The sequence below is a fragment of the Carcharodon carcharias genome, chromosome 11, assembly GCF_017639515.1.
Source record: "Carcharodon carcharias isolate sCarCar2 chromosome 11, sCarCar2.pri, whole genome shotgun sequence".
Taxonomy (NCBI): domain Eukaryota; kingdom Metazoa; phylum Chordata; class Chondrichthyes; order Lamniformes; family Lamnidae; genus Carcharodon; species Carcharodon carcharias.
In genome coordinates this window covers 73,944,097-73,966,412 of record NC_054477.1, presented here as the reverse complement: position 1 = coordinate 73,966,412, position 22,316 = coordinate 73,944,097, and the positions used below count along the sequence as shown (strand labels likewise).

The 22,316-nt window shown below is 39.9% G+C and overlaps 1 protein-coding gene across 3 annotated transcripts in view; it reads left to right on the top strand.

Moving 5' to 3' along the window:
- Window positions 1-22,316, top strand: part of slc9a2 (solute carrier family 9 member 2) — a 77,816-nt gene that overhangs the window by 15,780 nt on the left and 39,720 nt on the right. For all 3 annotated transcript variants that reach the window (XM_041199734.1, XM_041199735.1, XM_041199736.1), the window contains exons 2-3: window positions 6,076-6,539; window positions 15,056-15,306. In XM_041199734.1, coding sequence (XP_041055668.1) covers window positions 6,076-6,539; window positions 15,056-15,306 — 715 coding nt within the window. The remainder of the gene's footprint in view (window positions 1-6,075; window positions 6,540-15,055; window positions 15,307-22,316) is intronic.

The window sequence follows — 22,316 nt, the reverse complement described above, 5'->3', positions numbered from 1 at the left end:
TCCTCAAATCTTCAGTACATTGTCAGACCCAGTATCTCTGAGTAGGGAAGTTACTCATGAATTCTTCATTGGATTTATTAGTGACAATCTTATTTTAAACCCCCATTTTTGGATTCTCCTACAATGTTAAACTTTGCTGCATCTACCTTCTTATTTTTTTAAGACCTTTTCAAATCATAGCCTTCCCTTATTTTTCTGGAGAGAAGAGAGTCCAGCCTGTTTCATCTTTCATGGCTGTGTATTCCCTCCTAGTTTTGGTATCGTCCTTGTAAATCTGGGTGGGGAGAATCAATGGTAGTAAAAACTGAGCACAACTGTAAAGAAAGAATTGAGACAAATGTCCTTTTGTCATTTATTTCCTTTCAAATGTGTTGCAACCTTGATTATCAATCCTGGTGGAAATTGGCAGAGAGCCAAGTTTCTTCAATGAAGTTTTAGTTTTGCATTGATGCAATGTATGTACTGCACTGAAGGTCTCAAAGAGAACATTATTCTTTGCTGTACTTCGCTGCTGTGATTCCCTGCAGTGTCATGAGGGGCTCTGACCCTTGGTTCAGGGTGCAGTTATTTTAGAAATATATCATTGGTGTGACTGTTCAGATGGTTAAAAGTGTTGAACTGTTAACTGCTATGACATAGATAATTTGGTGTTTGAGGACCAGGCTAACATGAAATTACTCTGCTCCTAAACTCTGGCAAAAGAGACTGCTTTGGAATGATGGTCATAGAAACATAGAAAAATAGCAGGAGTAGCTCATTCCACCCTTTGAGCCTGCTCCATCATTCAAGATGATCATAGTTGCTCCTCTATCTCAATGCCATACTCCTGCACTCTCCCCATACCCCCGATGCCTTTAGAATCTAGAAATCTACATATTTCCTTCTTAGATATATTCAGTGACTTGTCCTCCACAGTCCTCTGTGGTAGGGAACTTAACAGGTTCACCATCCTCTGAGTGAAGATGTTTCTCTTCCTCTCAGTCCTAAGTGGCCTACCCTGTATCCTGAAACAGTAAACCCTTGTTCTAGAACCCCCAGCCAGAGGAAGTGTCATCCCTGCATCCAGTCTGTCCATCTGTGTCAGAATTTTATACATTTCGATGAGATCCCCTCTGATTCTCCTAACTCCATACAGGCCTAGTCGGCCCAAACTCTCCTCATTTGACAACCCTGCCATCTCAGGAATCAGTCTGGCAAACCTTCACTGCACTCTGCTCCCTCAATGGCAAGTCTATCCTTTCTTTGGTAAGGAGACCAAAACATTACACAATACTCCAGGTGTGGTCTCACCAAGGCCCTGTACAGCTGCAGTAAGACATCCTTGCTCCTGTACTCAAGTCCTCTTGCAATGAAGGCTAGCATACCAGTTCCCTTATTAACTGCTTGCTGCACCTGCATGTTTGCTTTCAGTGATTGGTGTACAAGGGTATCCAGGTCCCTTTGTATCACCATTTAACTAATGCTCTGCCATTCTGTTTTTCCTACCAACATGGATAACTTCACACTTATCCACGTTATACCGCATCTGCCATGTATTTGTCCTCTCACTCAACTTGTCTAAATTGCCTTCAAGCCTCTTAACATCCTCCTCACCACTCACATTCCCACCTAGTTTTGTGTCGTCAGCAAACTTGGAAATATTACATTTGGTTCCCTCATCCAAATTGTTATATATTGTGAATAGCTGGGGCCTAAGCACTGATCCCACTAGTCACTGCCTGCCATTCCGAAAAAGTCCCATTTATTCCTACTGTTTCCTGTCTGCTAACCAATTCTCAATCGTGTCAATATATTACCCCTAATCTCATGTGCTTTAATTTTGCACACTAACCTCTTATGTGGGACTTTATCAAAAGCTTTCTGAAAATCCAAATACACCACATCCACTGGTTTTCTCTTATCTATTCTGCTGGTTGCATCGATTTGGTCTGGTGTCTGTCATCTTACTGGTGATGACAGCATGGTACTGTACATCTTTCAGACTATCTGTCTATAATTGCCTTACAGAGGTGACTATACTTTCCAAACTGCTTCATTTTTGAAGTACTTATAATGTCCTGTGGTTCTGAAAGGTGCTCCATAAATGCAAGTTTTCACTTTCTATCATTGTGTGTAATATATGGAACAATATACTGTGCAGCTAGGCAATATTGCTTTAATTATAATTGCTTTAATTGGAGTAAGTTTGCTTGCAAATTAACATGAGAATTTAATTTGCGATGGATTGCATTTCTCAGCCACTGAGGCTTACATTAGGTATAATTCATTTGCAGCATATTGTGAAATTGCATTAATAATAGAGCCCAGGCCTTCTGGACATTTTATAGAAGCAGTTTACTTAAAGGTGTATCACTTTTCTTAATACTCCTAGCATTGAACTATTAGTTGTCTGCAGCAGGGTGTCCTGTCTGTTTAAAGATTCTTTTGTACTCTTCAATAGACACTGAAAGGTATAACAAGCAGTATAGCTCTGGAATGCTAACTGTCCATCATGGGCTACAGATTCATATCTCAAGAATGAATAATAAAAAGACAGTCACTGGCATTTATTGGGCATTCCTAGTTGCCCATCCTAGAGGATGGTAATAGAGGTGGTAGAGGACCTTAACCACTGCAATCCATTTGGTGAAACCACCCTCAATGCTGTTAGATGAGGAGTTCCAGGATTTTGGCTCAGTAATTATGAAGCAATGATGATGTATGTCTGATCAGGATGGTATGTGACATTAGAAGGGAACTTTAAGATGAAGCTCTTCCCATGTGCCTGCTGCTTTTCTCCTTCTAGGTGGTAGAGGTCACAGGTTTGAGAGATGCTGTCAGAAGAAGCCTTGAAGATTTGCTACAGTGTATCCTACCTCAGAACATCTATCTAATTCCAGTAGAGACTATAGCCATGCCCTTAGCTACATCATCTTACAGACAGATCTCACAAAGTCAAATTGAATACAATCGCTTTACAATTTCAGTTACAAAACCGCTTCACTTTTCACTTCACTGTGTAGCTTGCATTTTGGTAAATTTCCAAAATAACCTTTGAAAGCTAAAATAGCCCTTCTGAGTCTTAAACCGCAGGCCATAAATTTAAAGGAGCTTTTGGGTGATCCCAAACAACTTGTTCTCCTGTCATCTGTTACATTTGTAAATATTTGTTCTTTCAGGACCACTATGCCAGTGCCTCCCCACTTTATTCAGGTATATCATAGCTGCCAATGCATGCAGTATTCCAATTTCTAAATACAAACTTGCATTTATTTAGCACTTTGTCACTTCAAAGCACTTTGAACGATAAACATGGCAGTGCGCACAAGATCTCTCAAACCAAAATGAAGAATGAGCAGGTCTCTTTGGTGGTGTTGCTGCTTGAAAGAGGAACTATGGTCAGGACATCTCTGCCCTATTCTCAACATCTTCATCTGTCAATGGGGCATAAACAAAATTAAATATAATGAGAGCAATTGCATTTAAAAGCCATTGACTGGTGGAAAAATCTGCAGCATATGAAAAATCTAGAGCTAATAGCAAAATACAGATCACAGTGTAGAGGGGAAGCAAAAAAGATCAGAAAGGCTAAGTGAAGAAGAAAGAGATGGAACATGAAGAGAAATGGTAAACAGTTTTATAAGCATAAAAATATTAAGAGTAATAGTGCTAAATAGAAATGAGAAAGGAGATCTGGAGGCTGAAGGAAAGGTAAAGATACTAAACTGCTCTGCCTCCAGTTTTCATACAAGATTGTGATATTGGGAGTGTTGTGTGCAAAATATTTTGGTTTCATAGGCTTAATATCATGGTACATTTAAAACATTTTAAGTACTAAATAAACATTACATAATTTGCTGGTAGTGTTTACATGATCGCATTTAAAAACCTCCCTGTTCTAGAGACCTGTGGAAACAAAGATAATAAAACTGATTTGCAGACCCACCTTCTTCATACAAATCTGACATGAAAACTGTAATGCATCCATGAGATCACATTTCATCAGTGGTTTCATTTGATTTCAGTCCACTTCCAAAGCCAGAGAATCATTAAAGGTTCTCAAGAAACTAGAGATGACTTCTGGAGGACTTGCAAAACTATTTGAATAATGTATTTTGGGGGTGGGGGGGTGGCGGGTGGTGATGTTGAAAGGTACCTGAGTGTAAGAGAAACATGATCCTCAGCAAAACAATTTTCCTGCTGCTAGGCAGTTTGCAATCACAATTCTGCCTAAAAAATACAGATTTTGTTTTGTCCTTCCTGGCAGGTTCTTGGCCTCCACATCGTGCCTCAATTGCTGAAATTGAGTGTTTGGCTAAGTTCTATATCAAAATGGCATTTAGCCCCTGCCTCTTTCCCAATACAATGTGCTCTTGTTGCTGACAAGAATTTAGTTTTATTCCATCTGCTGTAGAATATTTGAGAAATTTGAAAGTTTAGTTCAATTAGCAAACAATGTGTACAGAATTGTATAGTATTCTGCTTTAAAGAAAATCCTTTTTGTCAGGATATCTACAAATGCTCTTTAGGCAATGAAGTATTCTGCAGCATAGTCGTTGTGAAATAAGGCAACCAGTTTACTTATAGCAAATTTCCACAAAGCAAAGAGGTGTATGACCAGATGATCTGATTTATAGGTGTTGATTTAGGAATAAATGTTGATAATGGCAACGGAAGAACTCCCTGCCCACTTGAATATTCCTAAGGGCCTTTTTACATCTACCTGACAAGGCAGACTTTTCATGTAAATAATGTTTTGAGGCCTCTAAGAAATCTTGCTTTGATTTCCTCCTGTGGCTAGCTGGGCCCTAATTTTGGATTAAGCTTAATTTACACTCCTAATTGCAGAATTAGTTTGAAGTACAGCTTTATTGCAGATAAGGCACAGCAATATTCAAGATACAGATATTAATGCTAATAACCTTTAGATCCAAGGAAATTTTGGCATGTAAACACTAACATGTTCATCCTCTGAATTTATTATTATTTATGATTTTTGGTTTGCCATAGAAACATTTTACTGTCATGTGCTACACTATCTGCGCTTCCAAAGTAAGATTAGTGTTTTTGGCCTAAAAATGGATTAATATGTTTATTTTAAAAAATGTCATGAGCAAAGATTGGTGCATTTAAATGTAAATATATATTGATCAAGGAAAGCTCATAGTGCATTTACTGATGTCATGCCTTCTACGTTTGCAGAAAAATTATTTGTGTTGACTGGTAAAGTAGTAATAGGTTTTTTTAATGTCACTTTTCAGTTTCCACAGGAAGTGAGTTTAGTACTTGTTCAGTCAAAAATTCTCAGAACTGCATCAAGTTCTTTTTGTTTTGCCCATTTGTTTTCATTAGAAATTGTGAAGATACAATATTCACTAACTGTAAATATTTATTACTGAAGACAAGTGAGCATCATATACGCATATATAAATAAAATGCTTGAATAAATTCGTCTCCCCACCCCCCACCAGTGCAAACCCTTTTACATGCATTGATCACATTTAGCCATTTTGTTGCTTGATTTTTAAAATGCACCTGCACAAGCTGGATTTGAGTAGAAGCTTGTCAAGACTCCCAAGTGCTGTTAGATTATTTTACGTATAGAATAGACCTTTGTTGTAATTGTCTATGGAATTCATTGCCACAGAAGGCTGTGGAGGCCAGGTCATTGAGTGTATTTAAGACCGAAATAGATAGGTTCTTGATTGGTAAGGGGATCAAAGGTTATGGGGAGAAGGCGGGCGAATGGGGTTGGAAAACTTATCAGCCATGATTGAATGGCGGAGCAGACTTGATGGGCTGAATGGCCTAATTTCTGCTCCTATGTCTTTTGAGCTGATGCTAGACCATTACCCTACATGACTGAAATAAGTTCTGATGAAAGGTCAGCAAACTGAATGTTAACTCTGTTTCTCTATCCACAGACGCTGTCTGACCTGCTTGAGTGTTTCCAGTACTTTGTTTACATTTCAGATTTCCAGAATCAGTATTTTGCTGTGAAATATTGTTCACCAGACAGCTGATTGTCATGTATAACACAACTTTCCTTATTTGCTTTTTTTCATAGTTTAACATTCTATTCTGCCTTTCTTACAGGATTTCATCTCTTTCATAAGCTCTCTGCATTTGTGCCAGCAAGCTGTCTGCTGATTATCATTGGGCTGTTAGTTGGAGGAATCATCTTTGGAGCTAAAGAGAGATCTCCTCCTGTTATGAGCACAGATGTCTTTTTCCTGTATTTACTGCCACCCATAGTGCTTGATGCTGGTTACTTCATGCCTGGCAGGCCATTCTTTGAAAATATTGGGACTATTTTATGGTATGCAGTGGTTGGAACTCTATGGAATATAACTGGCATCAGTATGTCACTATATGGGATTTGCCAAGTTCAGGCTTTTGCCTTGGGTGACATCACACTATTGCAGATTCTGTTGTTTGGAAGCTTGATCTCAGCTGTGGATCCTGTTGCAGTTCTAGCCGTCTTCGAAGAAATCCATGTAAATGACCAACTTCATATCTTGGTGTTTGGAGAGTCGCTGCTGAATGATGCTGTCACTGTGGTAAGTAGTCCCGTTGTATTCCTTTGACATTCAAATTTTTAATATTATAAAAATAAAATAAAAGACTTGTCAAAGACCTTTCATGACCTCAGTAAGTCCCAAAGTGCTTTATAGCCAATTATGTACTTCTGAAGTGTGAACTGTTAGAAGGTAGAAAACGTGACAACCAATTTTCGCACAGCTAACTCCCCACAGACAGCAGTATGATAGGGGAAGGTGATGGTGTAGTGATATTGTCACAGGATTAGTAATCCAGAGACCTAGGGTAATGCTCTGGGGATGTGGGTTTGAATCCCACCATGGCAAATGGTGGGATTAGCACTTAATTTAAAAAAAAAATCTGGAATTAAAAAGTCTAATGTTCACTAATGTCCTATAGGGAAGGAAATCTGCTGTCCTTACCTGGTCTGCCCTCCATGTGACTCCAGTCCCACAAAAGCCCAAAGCCACACAGCCTCAAAAAAAGTGAAATCAGATAGACCATCTGGCATCGACCGAGGCACTGGAAATGACACCGGCAAACACAGCTGACCCTCCTTACTAACATCATCATGGAATCATATAGATAATGTCCCAGACACCACCATTCCTGGGTATGTCTTGGTGTTTGGAGATAATGTCTCAGATACCGCCATCTCTGGGTATGTCCTGTCCAGCGATGGTGGCGCAATGGTATACGGTCAGGAGGGAGAGAGTTGCCCTGGGAGTTCTCAACATAGAGTCTGGCATCCATGAGACGCTGTGGGGCAGCAGAATTGTACTCTAACACACTCTGCAACCTCATGGCCTGGCATATCCCCCACTCTACCATTATCATCAAGCCAGGGAATCAACCCTGGTTCAACGAAGAGTGCAGGAGGGCATGCCAGGAGCAGCACCAGGCATATCTAAAAATGAGGTGTCAACCTGGTGAAGCTGCAACACAGGATTACTTGCGTGCCAAACAGCATATGCAGCAAGTGATAGAATAAGGGGGATGCCCACTTAAAACAGAGATGAGGAGGAGTTTCTTCTCTGAGGGTTGTCAATCTGTGGAATTCTTTATCGCAGAGGGCTACAGAGGCTGGATCATTAAGTAAATTCAAGGCTGAGGTAGACAGATTTTTAATCAGTCAGGGAATCAAGGGTCATGGGGAAAAGGTGAGAATCGAGGTTCATGGGGGAAAAGGCAGGGAAGCGGAGTTGAGAATTTTCAGATCAGCCATGATCTCGTTGAATGGCTGGGTAGACTTGATGAGCCGAATGGCCTACTTCTGCTCCTATGTTCTATGGTCTTCAGAGGAACAGAGGGATTGCATGTCCTTGTTCATACTTCGCTAAAAGCTAGTGGACAGATAGAAAAAGCAATAAAAAAGGCAAATGAAAAGTTGGTCTTTATCTCCAGGTTGCTAGAATATAAAGCTGGGCAAATTGTCCTTCAGTTTTGCAGAGTTTTAGTCAGACCCCATCTGAGCCTTTTTTAGGCATCATATTTAAGACAGGAGTGGATAGAGTGGAGATTCACCAGAATCATAATGGGGACTAAAAGGTTAAATTAAGAGGCGAGGTTGGATAAATTTGGTTTGTATTTCTTGACTTTGGAAGTTTGAGGGTTAATCTAATTATGGTTAAAATGATGAAACAATTTGAGTACAGTTTAGGAATATTAGTAGGTAACATCCACATTGAGTAAACCAGGATCAGATGTCAGAAACCTTTCTCTATAATCATTAGAAACTGTAGGCTATTTCCAGTCTTTTCTTGAGGAAACTGGTTTACTTCAGTTCGAGCCGACCAGACAAAGTGAGCTTTGGAGGTAGCATGTGAATAAAACAGCTGCTAGGCAAAGGTACACAGTGAACCAAGCCCTCAGTAATTAAAAAGGATAATAACACCGTGCTTTTTATGTACCAACTTTTCAGTTTACCGCTATTAATTCAATGTTTTCGCACTAAATTCCTACCTAGTGTTACAGCGATTAATTCAAATATTTAATCTTTAAAAACCTATGTTTGAGTAAATATATCTAATCTAATTGTGTCTTTTGAATGACCAACTGATTTTTTTGGTATTTGTAGTTCTGGTCTTGACTGGAGACATTATCATTTCGTAAAGACCCTTTTAATGTATTGCCTCACTTGCACTGGCCAGTTATAAAATAATATTGTCCCAGTCAGGTTTGTTTACATACGTTTGGTCACACCCTATGTGTTTTCTCAAATTCATAACACAATTGCTCAGGCACCTCCTCCCATGTTGTGCCTTTTTATATGATGTGCAAACAGTGATGCTGAATTTTGGGCAATGAATGCCAGTCATGTTACCTGTCCCCACATACTATGCTGATGTAATGACATTATCTGCTGACCTCATTGTACTTGAGCTGGTTTGAGACTACCTGCGGTATTGTTTATGATATACATTGGATTATAAGGTAGAATAATCATTCCTGGTGCAACCCCACTGTTGGGCCATTGATATGAGGGACAGTCTTCATGAAGTTGTCTTTGTCTTAGATCCTAAATTTAACTATCACATTTGCGTTCATAAATGCAGTACAAAAATAAAAAGAGAACAATGGCACTAAATGCTGGTTGGCTTGAAGTTTCTGTACAATCCTTACATACTTCACATTCCTCTGTCGTCCCTTTGCATATTGTACAAGATCTTTATTACATCATTGGACAAGAATTATCAGCTGCCCTCATGCAAGATCAAAACAACTGTTGTGTACCCTCCTGTGTAAACATTGCAAAACTATTACCACCTCATCTCAATTCACACTTTACTGCAGAACAGGGTATTTAATATAAAACAAAAACAAAAATAGCTGGAAAAACTCAGCAGGTCTGACAGCATCTGCAGATAGGAACACAGTTAACGTTTCGAGTCCGTATGACTCTTTATCAGAACTTCATATTTAATATAATATCTTCCCCTCCTCCTCTTTCCTACTCTGATTTTATTAAAATGCTTGCTGATCTTTCTTTCCTGCTCTTGAGGATGGGCCTGACCTGAAATGTTGAACCCTCTATTCTTTTTTCACTGCTGCGTTTTTCTTTCCCCAGCTTTTTCTTGGTTTTTAGTTTGTTCACCAGAATTGTTGTTACTGTTAATACGCTGGTTAATTTGTGGTGATCACTTTTTCAAGCCTATAATCCCATCTCCTCCATTCATTTGAGTCTCCTAAACAATCATAGGTCTCCACAGTAACCATAGGCCAGTGCTTCTGGTTGCATATGTTCAGAGCACTGCTTTCTTTTCCTTCTTTCCAGCGCAAAGATAAAATTGACATTTAAAATATGCACTAATATCTTAAACCTTAGCATGTTGAAACATTTCAGTGCTTCACATAGTGAATCAGTTTTTAAATTGATCAGACTGTTATGTTGGCAAGCACTACAGTTCTGGTGCTACATCACTGTAGAGATAACCTTTTATGCTGTAGCATTTAATGCATTACAACATCCCTGTAAGCTGTCATTGTTTGGCTTAACTTCATATCTCTCGGACACTACAGCCCTAATTTTTTTTAAACTACGAATATGGACTGAGTCCTTATTCCATCATGGTGCCTTTTGAGTCCTGGGCCATTTTTAATTCCTGGCTCTCATTAGGGCAGGAGTTCTCCTTCCTACTTGATAATCAGGTAGGAGGAATCAGGTGTCTGGTGCACAAATTGTGCATGTTTCCTAAATTGCATCAGCACTTCAAAAACACTTAATCGGCTGTAAAGTTTCTGTAAAGTATCTTCAGATTGTGTAAGGCACTATGTAAGTGCAAATTCATTATTGGTGGCTTTGATGAGGATGATCCCAATAATGCGGAAGTCTAGCTGAAGGGATGTGAATAGAGAGAGAGATACAGATGTGAAGTTGGGTGAAGGTGCTGCATTCAAGGACTTGGAGAAGTGAGGTAAGAAATGGGGTAAGATGTGTATGAATGTGAACTCTAAGTTTTGAAGGCTGACTGTGCGATAACTGAGGAAAGGGGAGAAACTTGTTCTGTCACTTCTCATGTTGATTCCCTGGACACCTGCAGTGTCATGGGCTGCTCCATACACTGCATTTTCATTGATATCATTTGAAGAGTGCTGTGCAGTTAGTGGCCTTTGGAGCTGCTTGACATAATGAATCTGCTTGACATAATGAATCAACATAAGTCTGCACAAAAATGAGTTTCTCCTGGGCGTCTGCCAGCAGTGTCTGAGGAGAGGCTGTCGAGTTATATGTCAAGTGAAGGGGATGCCCTGTCAAGAGGAGTTTGAGGATGGTGGGGGTGGCGGTTAAGAAAAAAGAGAAGATACTGAGCATACTTCCATAGCAGTGTAAGCAAAAAACTAACACTGCTGCAAGGGATGAATTTGACCTTTGGGATGTTTAAGACTAAAATTAGTGATCAGGATGAATATTAATTCTACCAGGTCACTTGGTCAATCTGCTTAATTTTTGCGGGGTAGAGTATAATTGATAAGATGTAGTGTCACGTAAGCATGAGCTGGACAGAGCTGTGTGAATCGCAATTGGAGTGGATGTCAGAAGGACAGACAGATGGCTGAATGTTTTTCTGGATTGCAGGTTCCAGGAGGTGGTCATTTCAGAACCAGATGAAGCTCAGAATATAAGTGGGCAGCCATCCAGGAAGGTTAATAAGAAGCAGAAAGTGCAGGAACCCTCTGGGAGTGTGACAGCCAAACTGATGATCAGAACTCAATACTGGAAGGGTAATAGCATAGAGTGCTGTCCTGAGCCTAGCAATGTGAAGCCAAGTACTGCACAGGCAGATACAGCAAGGTGTAAAAAAAGTGGTAGTAATTGGGGGGGCGAACAGGTAGTTCAGCTATTGTTGATATGAGACCTGTATGATTTGTTGCCTCTCTGGTGCCAGGATAAAGGACATTACAAAGTATTCTGTTTGGGGGGTTGGGGGAAAGAGCCAGAAGTCATGGTCCATGTTGTTATAATGCAGAAAATCAGTTGTGGAGGGACCAAACTGGAACCAATCTTTAAAATTTTATAACCATTTATTTGTAGAACTGCACATTACAAGAGTGCGCCTCCTAACCCAAGATTCATGGTTTCAGCCTACCTATTTAGGGGCGCAAATGAATTCCCAGTTAATTCCAACCACCTGCATAAAATTAAAGTTTATATAAAAATTAACACATATTGGAATGAACAACACACAGAAAGAGGGTTGAGGTTCTGTAGTCATGGTTTAAGGAATTAAGGATGAAGTTAAAAAGCAAGACCTCAAATGTAATAATCTCTGGAGTATTCCCAGTGCCACACACTAAGAGTAGAAACAGGAGGATGTGGCAGGTTAGTGAATGGTTAGAGACATGGTGCAGGAGGGAGGAATTCAGATTCCTATGACATTGGGACTAGTTCTGTAGCAGGAGAAAGCTGCTTGTACCCGAACAGACTGGGACCAATATCCTTATGGGTAGCTTAACTACTATTGTGGGAGAGTGTTTAAATGAGTTTGGAATGAAGATGTAGTATTCAAAAAGCAGACAAGAGGTGCATGGAGGACTAGAAGAAACGGAGTTAGAAATGATACAAAAATAGGTGGGATCATAGAAAATGCAAACAGTTTGAGAAGTTGTGTTTGGACTGCGTGTGTTGTAAATGTACATAACGTTGAGCTGCAGGCACGAACAGCAATTTGGGAAAATGATGTGGTGATAACTGAGATCTGGCTCAAATGCTGATGCTTAATATTGTTGGGCACGAGGTATTTGGGGAGGGAGATAAAGGAATAAAAACTGAATATGCTAGAAGTACTGACCAGAAGAGGCAGCATCTCTTCTGATGGAAGGTCATCGACCTGAAATGTTAACAGTTTCTCTCTCAGAAAATGCTGACTGATTTGAATATTTAAAACATATTTTGTTCTTGCAGCACTTGTTTTTGTTTTAAGGGGAAAAAAAGAGGAGGATGGGGTAGCAGTTTTGATTAAGGAAAATATTAGTGCTACAAAGAAGATGTCCTTCCAGGTTAAAGACAAAATCTATTTGGTTGTAAATAAGAAACAATCAAGGGGTTATTATGCTACTTAGTTTATTTTATAGGTCACCAAACAGTGGCAATGTAGTGGAGGAGCAGATTTGCCTATAAATTAGAGTTGCAAGAAATATTGAGTAGATATAACAAGAACACCAGCATTGAATGGGGCAGTGATTTCTGTCCAGGGCAGGGAAGGGGATAAATTTCTGAAGCGTGTTCAGGGAAATGACCATTATGTTTCCAGCCTAATAAAGGAGGCATCACTGAATCTAGTCCAGGGGAATGAAATGGTCAGCTAGAGTTGGGGAGAACCATAGGAATAATGATCATAGTATCATAAATTTTAGACTAACTATGGAGACAGATGAGGAATAATTGTATTTAATTTATTCCAACCTGGAGGAGGTCTGATTTCATCAAATTTAGGAGGAGCCTGTACCTGATAAATTAGAGGCAAAGATTAGCAGACCAGTGTAACGGAGCAATGGGTAATCTTAAAAGTCTAGAGAACCATGTATAGTCTAGGTACCTCCCAATGGGGAGGAATGGAGAATAACCAAAGTCGGAGTTTCTTGAATGACAAAGGAGTTAGAGAGTAGGATGGTGCAGAAAAAAATGTGTAAATGACAGATGTTAGCTTGATAACACAATGGAGAATCTGGCTGGGTAGACAAAGTGCAGAGGACAAGTGCAAAAGGCAATTAGAGGGACAAAGTGACAGTATGAAAATAGATTGGCAGGAAAAGTAAAAGGGGTTGCAGAGGTCTTCTATGGGCACATTAATAAAACAATGGTTTGTCACAGGAGGGGTGGATTAGGGACAAAAATGAAGATCTATTGGTGGAGGCAGAAATCATGTCTGAGGTACGAAATGAGAACTTTGCATTGATGCTTACCAAGGATTTTGGCAAACCCATGGTAGATGAAAGAGATTACCAGGATATCGGATGTGTTAAAGGTAGATGAAGAGAAAGTACTAGAAAGGCTGGCAGTACTTAAAAGTAGAAAAGTTACTAGGTCCAAGTGGGATGCATCCTCAGTTGTTGAGGGAACTAAAGGTAGAAATTGTGGAAGTTTGACCACAATCTTCCAACCCTCCATATATATATTTTATAGCTTGGATTTTTAAAAAAAGCAAAGTGATAGAAAACATTTGTGATGAATTGCTGGTTTTCGGACTGGACAGGTGTGTACAGTGGCAATCCCAATGTTTGGCATTGAGACCACTGCTACTGTTGATATATATTTGTGACTTGGAGGTACGGGGTGCAATTTTAAAATTTTCAGATGACACAAAACTTAGAAACGTAGTAAACAGTGAGGAAGAGAGTAAGCAACTTAGAGGCTGGTGGAGTGGGTGAACACGTGGTAGCTGAAATGCAAAGCAGTTAAGTGTGAGGTGATGCGTTTTAGTGGGAAGGATAAGGAGAGATAAACCATGCTAAATGGTAAAATTTTAAGGGGGATATAAGAGTGATCTGGAGGCCCTTGTGTAAAAATCTTTCAAGTGGGCAACACAGGTCAACAGGTGATAAAGCATATAGACCCTGGGCTTTATAAATAGAGGCTTAAGGGTACAAAAGAGCAGAAGTTATGTTAAACTAATGTAAAACACTAATGCGGCCTAGTGGAGGATTGTGTCCAGTTCTGAGCATCACTCTTCAGGAAGGATGTGAAGGCTTCAGAGATGGTACAGAAGAGATTTACTAGAATGGTCCCAGGGCTGAGAGGCAGCAGTTACAGGGAAATGCTGTAGTTCTCTTTAGAGTAGAGAAGACTTAAGTGAAGGACTGAATGAGTTTTTGTTTCAAGTTATGGTGGGTTTAGATTGAGCAACTTTGAGAACTGTTTCCAATGGCTGGAATGTTGATAATCAGAGGGGACAGATTTAGTGATTAATGAACGAACTAGAAGTGGAAATATCCTAAAAATTGGTTGGGGTTTGGAATACTTGATGGATATAGATTCAATAGTAACCTTCAAAAGGGAATTGGATAAATATTTGAAGGAGAAAACATTGGAGGGATATAGGGAAAGAGTGGGAGAGTAGGATTAATCAGATTGTTCCTTGAAAAAGCCGGGGAAGGACTAAGTGGCCATTCAGTCCTTGGAATCTGCACCGGCTCTTTCGAAGAGCAATCTGGTTAATTCCGTTCTCCCATTCTTTCCCTATATCCCGTGCTGTATTATTGTGATTATAGGAAGCATAATTGGGGAGGAGAAGGTAAGAATGGTGTGATGAGGAGGCAAGGATGGTGTGGGGATGGCACTATGTGGTCCAATTTAATCTCTTTTGATTCTAGGTATGATTTAATTTTTTTCCAATCAGCAAATTCCAAATTACTTTTTCTGATTAGTTATATGGGCATTAGTCAGTCTTTTAATGTATAATGTTTTCTGTTGATTTGAATTGACCATAGATTTCAAGGGTCTCTATCTAGTGTGCATGCTATTTCTCTATGTTTAAAACAGTCCAATTGTCCAATAACTATTTGATTTATTAATCTGTTTTTCTTTTGTTCCTCTTAGGCTCTGTACCACTTATTCAAGTCCCTCTGCCAGATGCACACTATTCAAACTGTGGATATCTTTGCTGGAATTGGCCAGTTTTTCGTGGTGGGCATTGGTGGAATAATATTGGGGATTATTTATGGATTTGTTGCCGCTTTCACCACTCGCTTCACTCAGAACGTCCGTATAATTGAGCCATTATTTGTCTTCCTGTACAGTTACCTCTGCTACCTGACAGCAGAAATGTTCCGACTGTCAGGCATCATGTCGTGAGTATTCTACAATTTGTCTATTGAATGTATTGAAGATCAGTTTATTTTTAGAGTAATGTCAGCTGGGTGAGGTTTGGGTGGTAGATCAATGAATCAATGTATGGACTTGAAATGTTAACTTTGTTTTTCTCCCTCCACTATGCGTGCGTGTTTGAAGCATTTCCTTTCTATTGCATTTAGCCTCCTGGTCTCTTGCCGCAATATTACTGCATTGTAAATGTAGGTCACTTTTGTACTCCCGTAGATATGAAGGCAGATTTTTCTCTTTGATCCCAGGGAGTGCTTAGTTCCCATAAACAACAAAAAGGATGTAAGAGCTGTAGGACAAACAACAAATCTACTTCACAGGAATAATATAAAACAAAACATGATAACTGAGCCCCAGAAGGAGATATTAGGTTAGATACCAAAAGCTTGTCAAAGCAGCAGGCTTTAAGTGTTGTAAAGGAAAGTGAGATGGAGAGGCAGAGAGGGTTGCAGAGGAAATTTCAGGTTTTGAGACTTAAGGAATTGAAGGCAAGGCCACCAGTATAGGACAATTAATATCTTGGATGTTCAAGAGACCAGAATCACTTGAATGCCGATCTTGCTGGTGATTATGGGTTTGGAGAAATAGGGAGGGGTGAGGTTTTTGAAAGTGTGGTTGAGGATTTTAAAATCAAGGTGTTGCTTGACATGAAACAATGTAGGTCAGTAAGCTCAGTGGTGATAGTGGAACAAGACCTGGTGTGGGTCACAATATGGGCAGCAGAAGAGTTTTGGATGACCTCGAGCTTAGAGGATAGAATATGGGAGACTAGCCAGGAGTAAGTTGGGATAATCAAGTCTAGATGTAACAAAAGCATGGGTGAAGGTTTCAGAAGCAGATCAGTTGAGGCAGGGGAGAAGCTGGTGCAATGTTGTGGAGATAAAAATAGGTAGTCCCAGTGATGGCTCAAATATGTGATCAGGAGCTCTCCTCGGGCAATTATGATACTAAGGTGGTCAACAGTCAGGTTTATTCTCAGACTGTTGCAAGGGCGAGGATAGTCAGCAGCTAGGGAAGAATAAGCTATGTGAAAATAGAGAGCACTACTTCTTACATGTAGGCCAGGTTTGAGACAAAATGGCAAAGCTCCAATGCACCTTAACTTCCCCATCCTGTATGTTTTTATGAAAATGTACACAACTCTATAAATAGGTTAGTAATTCTGCAGTGCCCTAAAAGACCTTTACCATCCAGGTTATCTTGCTTTGATTCTGCACAGCCCATCTTTGAAGATTGTATCTATGCATTGAAATCCAAACCAACCCATTGGTTAGCTGGTCTATAATTGCTGTTGCTTTGCGTATTTTGAAGCTTTAAAGTTTAGTAAAATAACTTCAAAATATTTTTAGCATCACCTGTTCAAGCACCAACAGGTTGAACCCTGTCATGGAAGGATGTTGGCTTTGGGATGTGATTTCTCAGGCAGTGGGTATTTTTTTACCTCTGCCCAAAAGCCAAACGGATGTTTTTCTTCAAGTTGGGAAGGAAAGCTGATTGGTACTGCATCCTGCTCTCACTGCTCTTGCAGCCAGTCTAAGGAGTGTTGATTTCAATCAAATTTGGTGAAACTAATTTCATTTGTTTGCAAATACATGACCATTAGTCTACATGGCAGAATTAATGCATGACTCCTTCCTAAGTAAACAACTCTTGCTGAATGTTTTTTGTGAAGTTAGTATGTCTCCAAGTGGTAGAAATTATTTGTTAATTGTGCAGCATTTTTATTGGGGTGTCACATGAATTCTGAAACGAGTGTGGGGAAAGCTTCCAAGTTTTAAAACAGCGGAAAATTGGATTGTGTTTTGGCTGCTGTTTGGTGCGATTGAGTCTTGTACCTATACCTGAGAAGCAGATGTGCCCCAACGCTTCCCCAGCTAATGCAACTTTCTTCACTGAGACCATTGAAGAACACCTTGTGAGCTGTGCAGGTATCAGCACAGCCATCCCCAAGGAATTGGAATAGTCTAACAGTACTGATTGATTCAAGCAAGTGGATTTCTGCTCAACAATGTTTTGATGACAGAGTTCTTATATTGGCCATGGGCACAGACAGAAATAAATCATTTGGGGGCTAAAATTTGTGCCGAGCTTTAGCACAAGTTGGCTTGAGTACAAAACAGAATTTCCATTTTCAATTTTGGAGTGTGTGTGTGTGTCACTGGTAAAGCTGACATGCAAACATATGAATCTGGAACAGGAATAGGTCACTTGGCCTCTTGAGCTTGCTCTGCTATTCAATAAGATTATGGCTGATCTGATTGTAATCTCCCACCTACCCATTGGTTACCCATCATTAATTGTCTAACGTTTAGGCTGTCTATCTTGGGAATATTATCTATTAAACAAAGGGAAGAGTGTAAAAAATGCAATTGTTAAATACTATAACAATTTTAAGGTGCAGTCTCGAGTAGCACCAGCACGTTACATTATCTAATGCTTCTGAATTTACTCACGTCCTTTTACAGTCAGTCTTGCTTCCAGTTAATCTATGATTCCTGTTAATGTTCTTGCTAATGAGTAATCTTTTGCTTTTCTAATTACTGCCCTATTATCCTATTGAATGTTTCTAAAGATATGCAAACAAATCATCAAAATCTGTGTTAATTTATGTGCACTGTTGTCTCTTTTAAGGAAAAATAGCTTTGAAAATTGCACTCATGTCTCAAGAGTTAAACAATGCAGATAATTTTTTACTTGTGATATAAATAAAATATATGCATACACTTGGAGTTCTCTGCCTGAAGGGCTGGTCTGACCCACAGTGCGCAATCTCCAACATAGGTAGGGCAAGGAAGCAGGTCCCGAATCCACCTTCATCGGAACAGTGTTCAACCCCCGTGCTATTGGCTCTAATCTGATGTCGGAAGGTTTACAAGTTGATACTCAACCTGTTTGGCCGCATTAAGAATGTGTCTTTCTTGGCCATCAAGTCCTGGATTGGGACTTGAATCTGGAAAGGCTTCCCACTGTGCCACAGGCACTCCGCATTGGCCTTTGGCAGTTCCCATTTTTGTTTTTGAACCTGAATCTATTCTTAAAATGTCCATAATTTGTTTAACTTAACCTTTGTTTAACTTTTCATGATAATTGCTTTCTTCCCCTTTTCAGTAGTTCATAACTCTATGTAACATTTAGCATTTACAATTCTCTCTTTTTCACTTCTGCCCTCATACCCCTTTTCTTGATTTTTTTCAATCTTTCTCTAACATTGTGTTTTGGCATAAAAGCTCAACTGAGGCTCTCTCAGAGCATTCAAGGGAATACGAAAGATTTTATTTTGCTATCCAAAGAAGAGGTTCCTAAACATTAATTCTTTAACCAAGATCATTTGAAACAGATTATTTAAATAATCATTTAAGTACAAAATTCTGCGGATGTTGGAAATCTGAAATTAAAACAGAAAAGGCTAGAAATACTCAGCATGCTTGGCGGCATCTGTGGAGGGAAGTGGTTAACTTATCAGGTCCTGACCTTTTCACCAGTTCTTTCTCCACAGTTGCTGCTAGACTCAAGTTCTTCTAGCATTTTCTGTTCTTAATTTATAATTGCTGTTCGTGGGATTTTGCTGTGCACACATTTATTGATAGACTCGACTACATGAACAGTAAGTGAACTTAAAGTAATTCACATGCTGCTATAGAGCTTGAGTCTGGGGTGCGTTGTCATGGCGATCAAAGGAAATGCCACAAGGATACTCCTGAAGGCTTCACTTAAGAGTTTTGATACCAACTTTGAGTCCCAGGAGAAGCTTGTCCAAGATCACTGTACCTGGTACAACCAAAGAAAACACGGTGCGGCCTCCTTCGAAAGCAAGCACGTATCAGAGGCGGAGAGGAAATCCCGAACCAGTAACTCGTCCAAAATTCAATCAGCTACTGTATCCAGTCCTCCTTGCAGCAAAACCTTCTGGGTGCAGATTGGCCTTGGTGGTCACCTATGTACCCACAGGAACCCTACCAAACACTCTAGTTCACGAAGATGGTTGTCCCGAAAGATGACCAACTGGACGTAATAAATTTCAAATTCTGCTTCATCAGGACTTGTCCCTCCTGTGACATCTAATTTTTGATTGGAGATTTGCTTTAATTGTTTTCCTGAATTTTGTGATTAGCCATGTGATGAGCTGCCTCTCTTTCAATGCTACTGTGTGTGAAGCCATCTACAAATTCCCGTATGCTTTGCAAAGTCCTCTTGATTCTTTTCACACCACCTTTCAATGGGTCTACATAGAACTGTGCCAGAAGTAGGGAAAGCAATACACTGAGGAAGTTACAGTGATGTGGCTAAAGGTTCCAAGAAGTAAGCAATGCTCATAAACTGTGCAGCATTTGGTATAATCAGGTGCTGTGATGCTGCTTGCTCTCTCAAAATTCCACTGGAATAAGTTGGAAGATGCAGTCAAAACATCCAGAAGGTTTATAGTGCTAATAAGAGCTGAAGCCTCGTAACTTCATTCCATACAATATTCTGACAGGGTATTGAATCTGATGCTTTGTGCCTTTTTTTTTTTTGCCCATAGGACAGTTTGTAGAACCAGCATATGCACAATTGTTACAGCACAGGAGGAGGCCACTCAGCTCATTGTATCTGAGCTGGCTCTCCAAATGAGCAGTGCAACTGGGGCCACTCCCACTGCTACCCACCCCTCCGCCTCCACCCCCACCACTCCATAACCCTGCAGATTCTTCCTTTTCCAGATAATAATCCAACTCTCTCTTAATTCTTCGGTTCAACCTGCCTTCACCGCTATCTGAGGTAGCGCATTCCAGATTTTAACCACTCGCTGTGTGAAAAGACTTTTTTTCTCGTGCTGCTTTTGCTTCTTTTGTCAATTCCTTAAACCTGTACCCTCTTGTTCTCAATCCTTCCACCAGTGGGAACAGCTTGTCCCCATCCATTCTGTGCAGGCCCCTCATGATCTTGAATACCTCTATCAAATTCCTTCTCGACCTCCTTTTCTCTCAGAAAACAGTCCTAGCTTCTCCAATCTCTGTCTACATAACTGAAGTTCTTCATCCCTGGGACCATTCTTGTGAATCTTTTTTGCACTTTCTCTGATGCCTTCACATCTTTCCTAAAGTGCGGTACCCAGAACTGGATGCAGTACTCCAGCTGAGGTCGAACCAGTACTTATAATAGTTTAGCATAGCCTCCTTTTTGTCTTGTGCTCTATGCCTTTTTTAATACGAAGATACTCACAATAACTCAGGAATTAAGAGCTAGAGTAGACCATTCAGCCCCTTGAGCCTGATTGTGGCCTCAACTCCACTTTCATATTTTCTCCCCAAAGCCCTTGACCTCCTTGTTGATTTAAAATATATTTCACTCGGCTGTTGAATATATTCAACGCTCAGCCTCCACTGCTTTCTGGGAAGAGAATTTCGCAGTCTAATGACTCTGAGAAAAAAAAATTAACCTTTACCTCAGCCTTAAATGGGAGACCCCTAATTTTTTAAACTGTGTCCCCTAGTTCTCCTCCACAGAGAGAAAGATCCTCCTAGCATTCAGCCCATCAAGTTCCCTCAGGATCTTATATGTTTCATTAAGATCACCTCTCATTCTTCTGAACTCCAATGGATATAAGTTCAACCTGTCCTCATAAGATAACCCCTTCGGTCAAATGAACCTTCATTGAACTGCTAATCTCCGTAATTATGGAGACCAAAACTGTATAATGAAGGTTCACTTGCAGTAAATTGCCTTGCATTCCAACATTCCAGTTGCCTTAATAATTGCTCTCTCGACCTATCCTGCAAATTTCAGAACTGACAGAACAAAACACATTGGCCTTCCCAACTGCCCCTGTTCTGTCATGGCGGATGTGTATCCATATTTTCATACTTTTTAAATAGTCTTATCCTTAAATACATCTTATCATTGAAATACAATTTATTTTTATTTCCTAGGATTTTTTTCTTTTTTGTGGCTGGCTTCGACATCATCTTCTCCATCCCTACCACCGGCTCTTTATAACTAGATATTAAGTGGTATATTAGAGTGGACCAGGGTGAATTTTCTTTGTCACCTTTGTTCTAATTGCCTTTGTGATCATATTAGAAATTATAATCTAGAAATTGCTTATTAGCAGCTAACAGCTCTCCTGTTCTCCAGTTTGCATAGTCTTCAGCTCACTGAGTCAGCCATTCCATTCCTACCTATCCAAACAAAATTAGCGTATCTCTTGCAAGTCACTTCATCCTTAACTACATGCTATCCCCTCGGTGATTATCTTCTGCATGCACTAGACCAACTTTTGCATATGTACCTCAGTTCCTTCGCTCCTGAAACCCTTTTCATCCCAATGTTATTTCCAAATTCAAATAATCAAATGATTTTTTTTGGCCTCCCATCTTCCATATGTATCCTGTATTTATGCTATTTTAAAATAACTTGCTCTAGTCCATCACATCTGGCCTTTAATAGTTGCTCTGTTCCCTCCATATATTCAATGTCCTCTTCTTTTTAGTCCCTCCCTGAATCTGCTTCAAACTATTTCTGCAGTCTCCAGCCCAACTGTATTGTAGCCAACTTTGCAGATGATATGAAGAAAGGTAGGAAAGCGAGTTGTAAGGAGGATACAAAGACTCTGCAAAGGGATATAGATAGGTTAAGTAAATGGGCAAAAATGTTGCAGATGGAGTATAATGTGGGAAAATGTGGGGTTGTTCACTTTGGCCGATAGATTAGAAAAGCAGAGCATTATTTAAATGGAGAGACTGCAGAATACTGTAGTACAGAGGGATCTGGGTGTCCTTGTACATGAATCACAAAAATTTAGCATCGAGTTACAGCAAGTAATTAGGAAGGCAAATGGAATGTTGGGCTTTATTGTAAGGGGGAATGGAGTATGAAAGTAGGGTAGTCATACTGCAACTATACAGGACATTGGTGGGACTGCACCTGTGTATGGTTTTGGTCTCCTTACTTAAGGAAGGATTTACTTGCATTGGAAGCACTTCAGAGAAAGCTCACTAGGCTG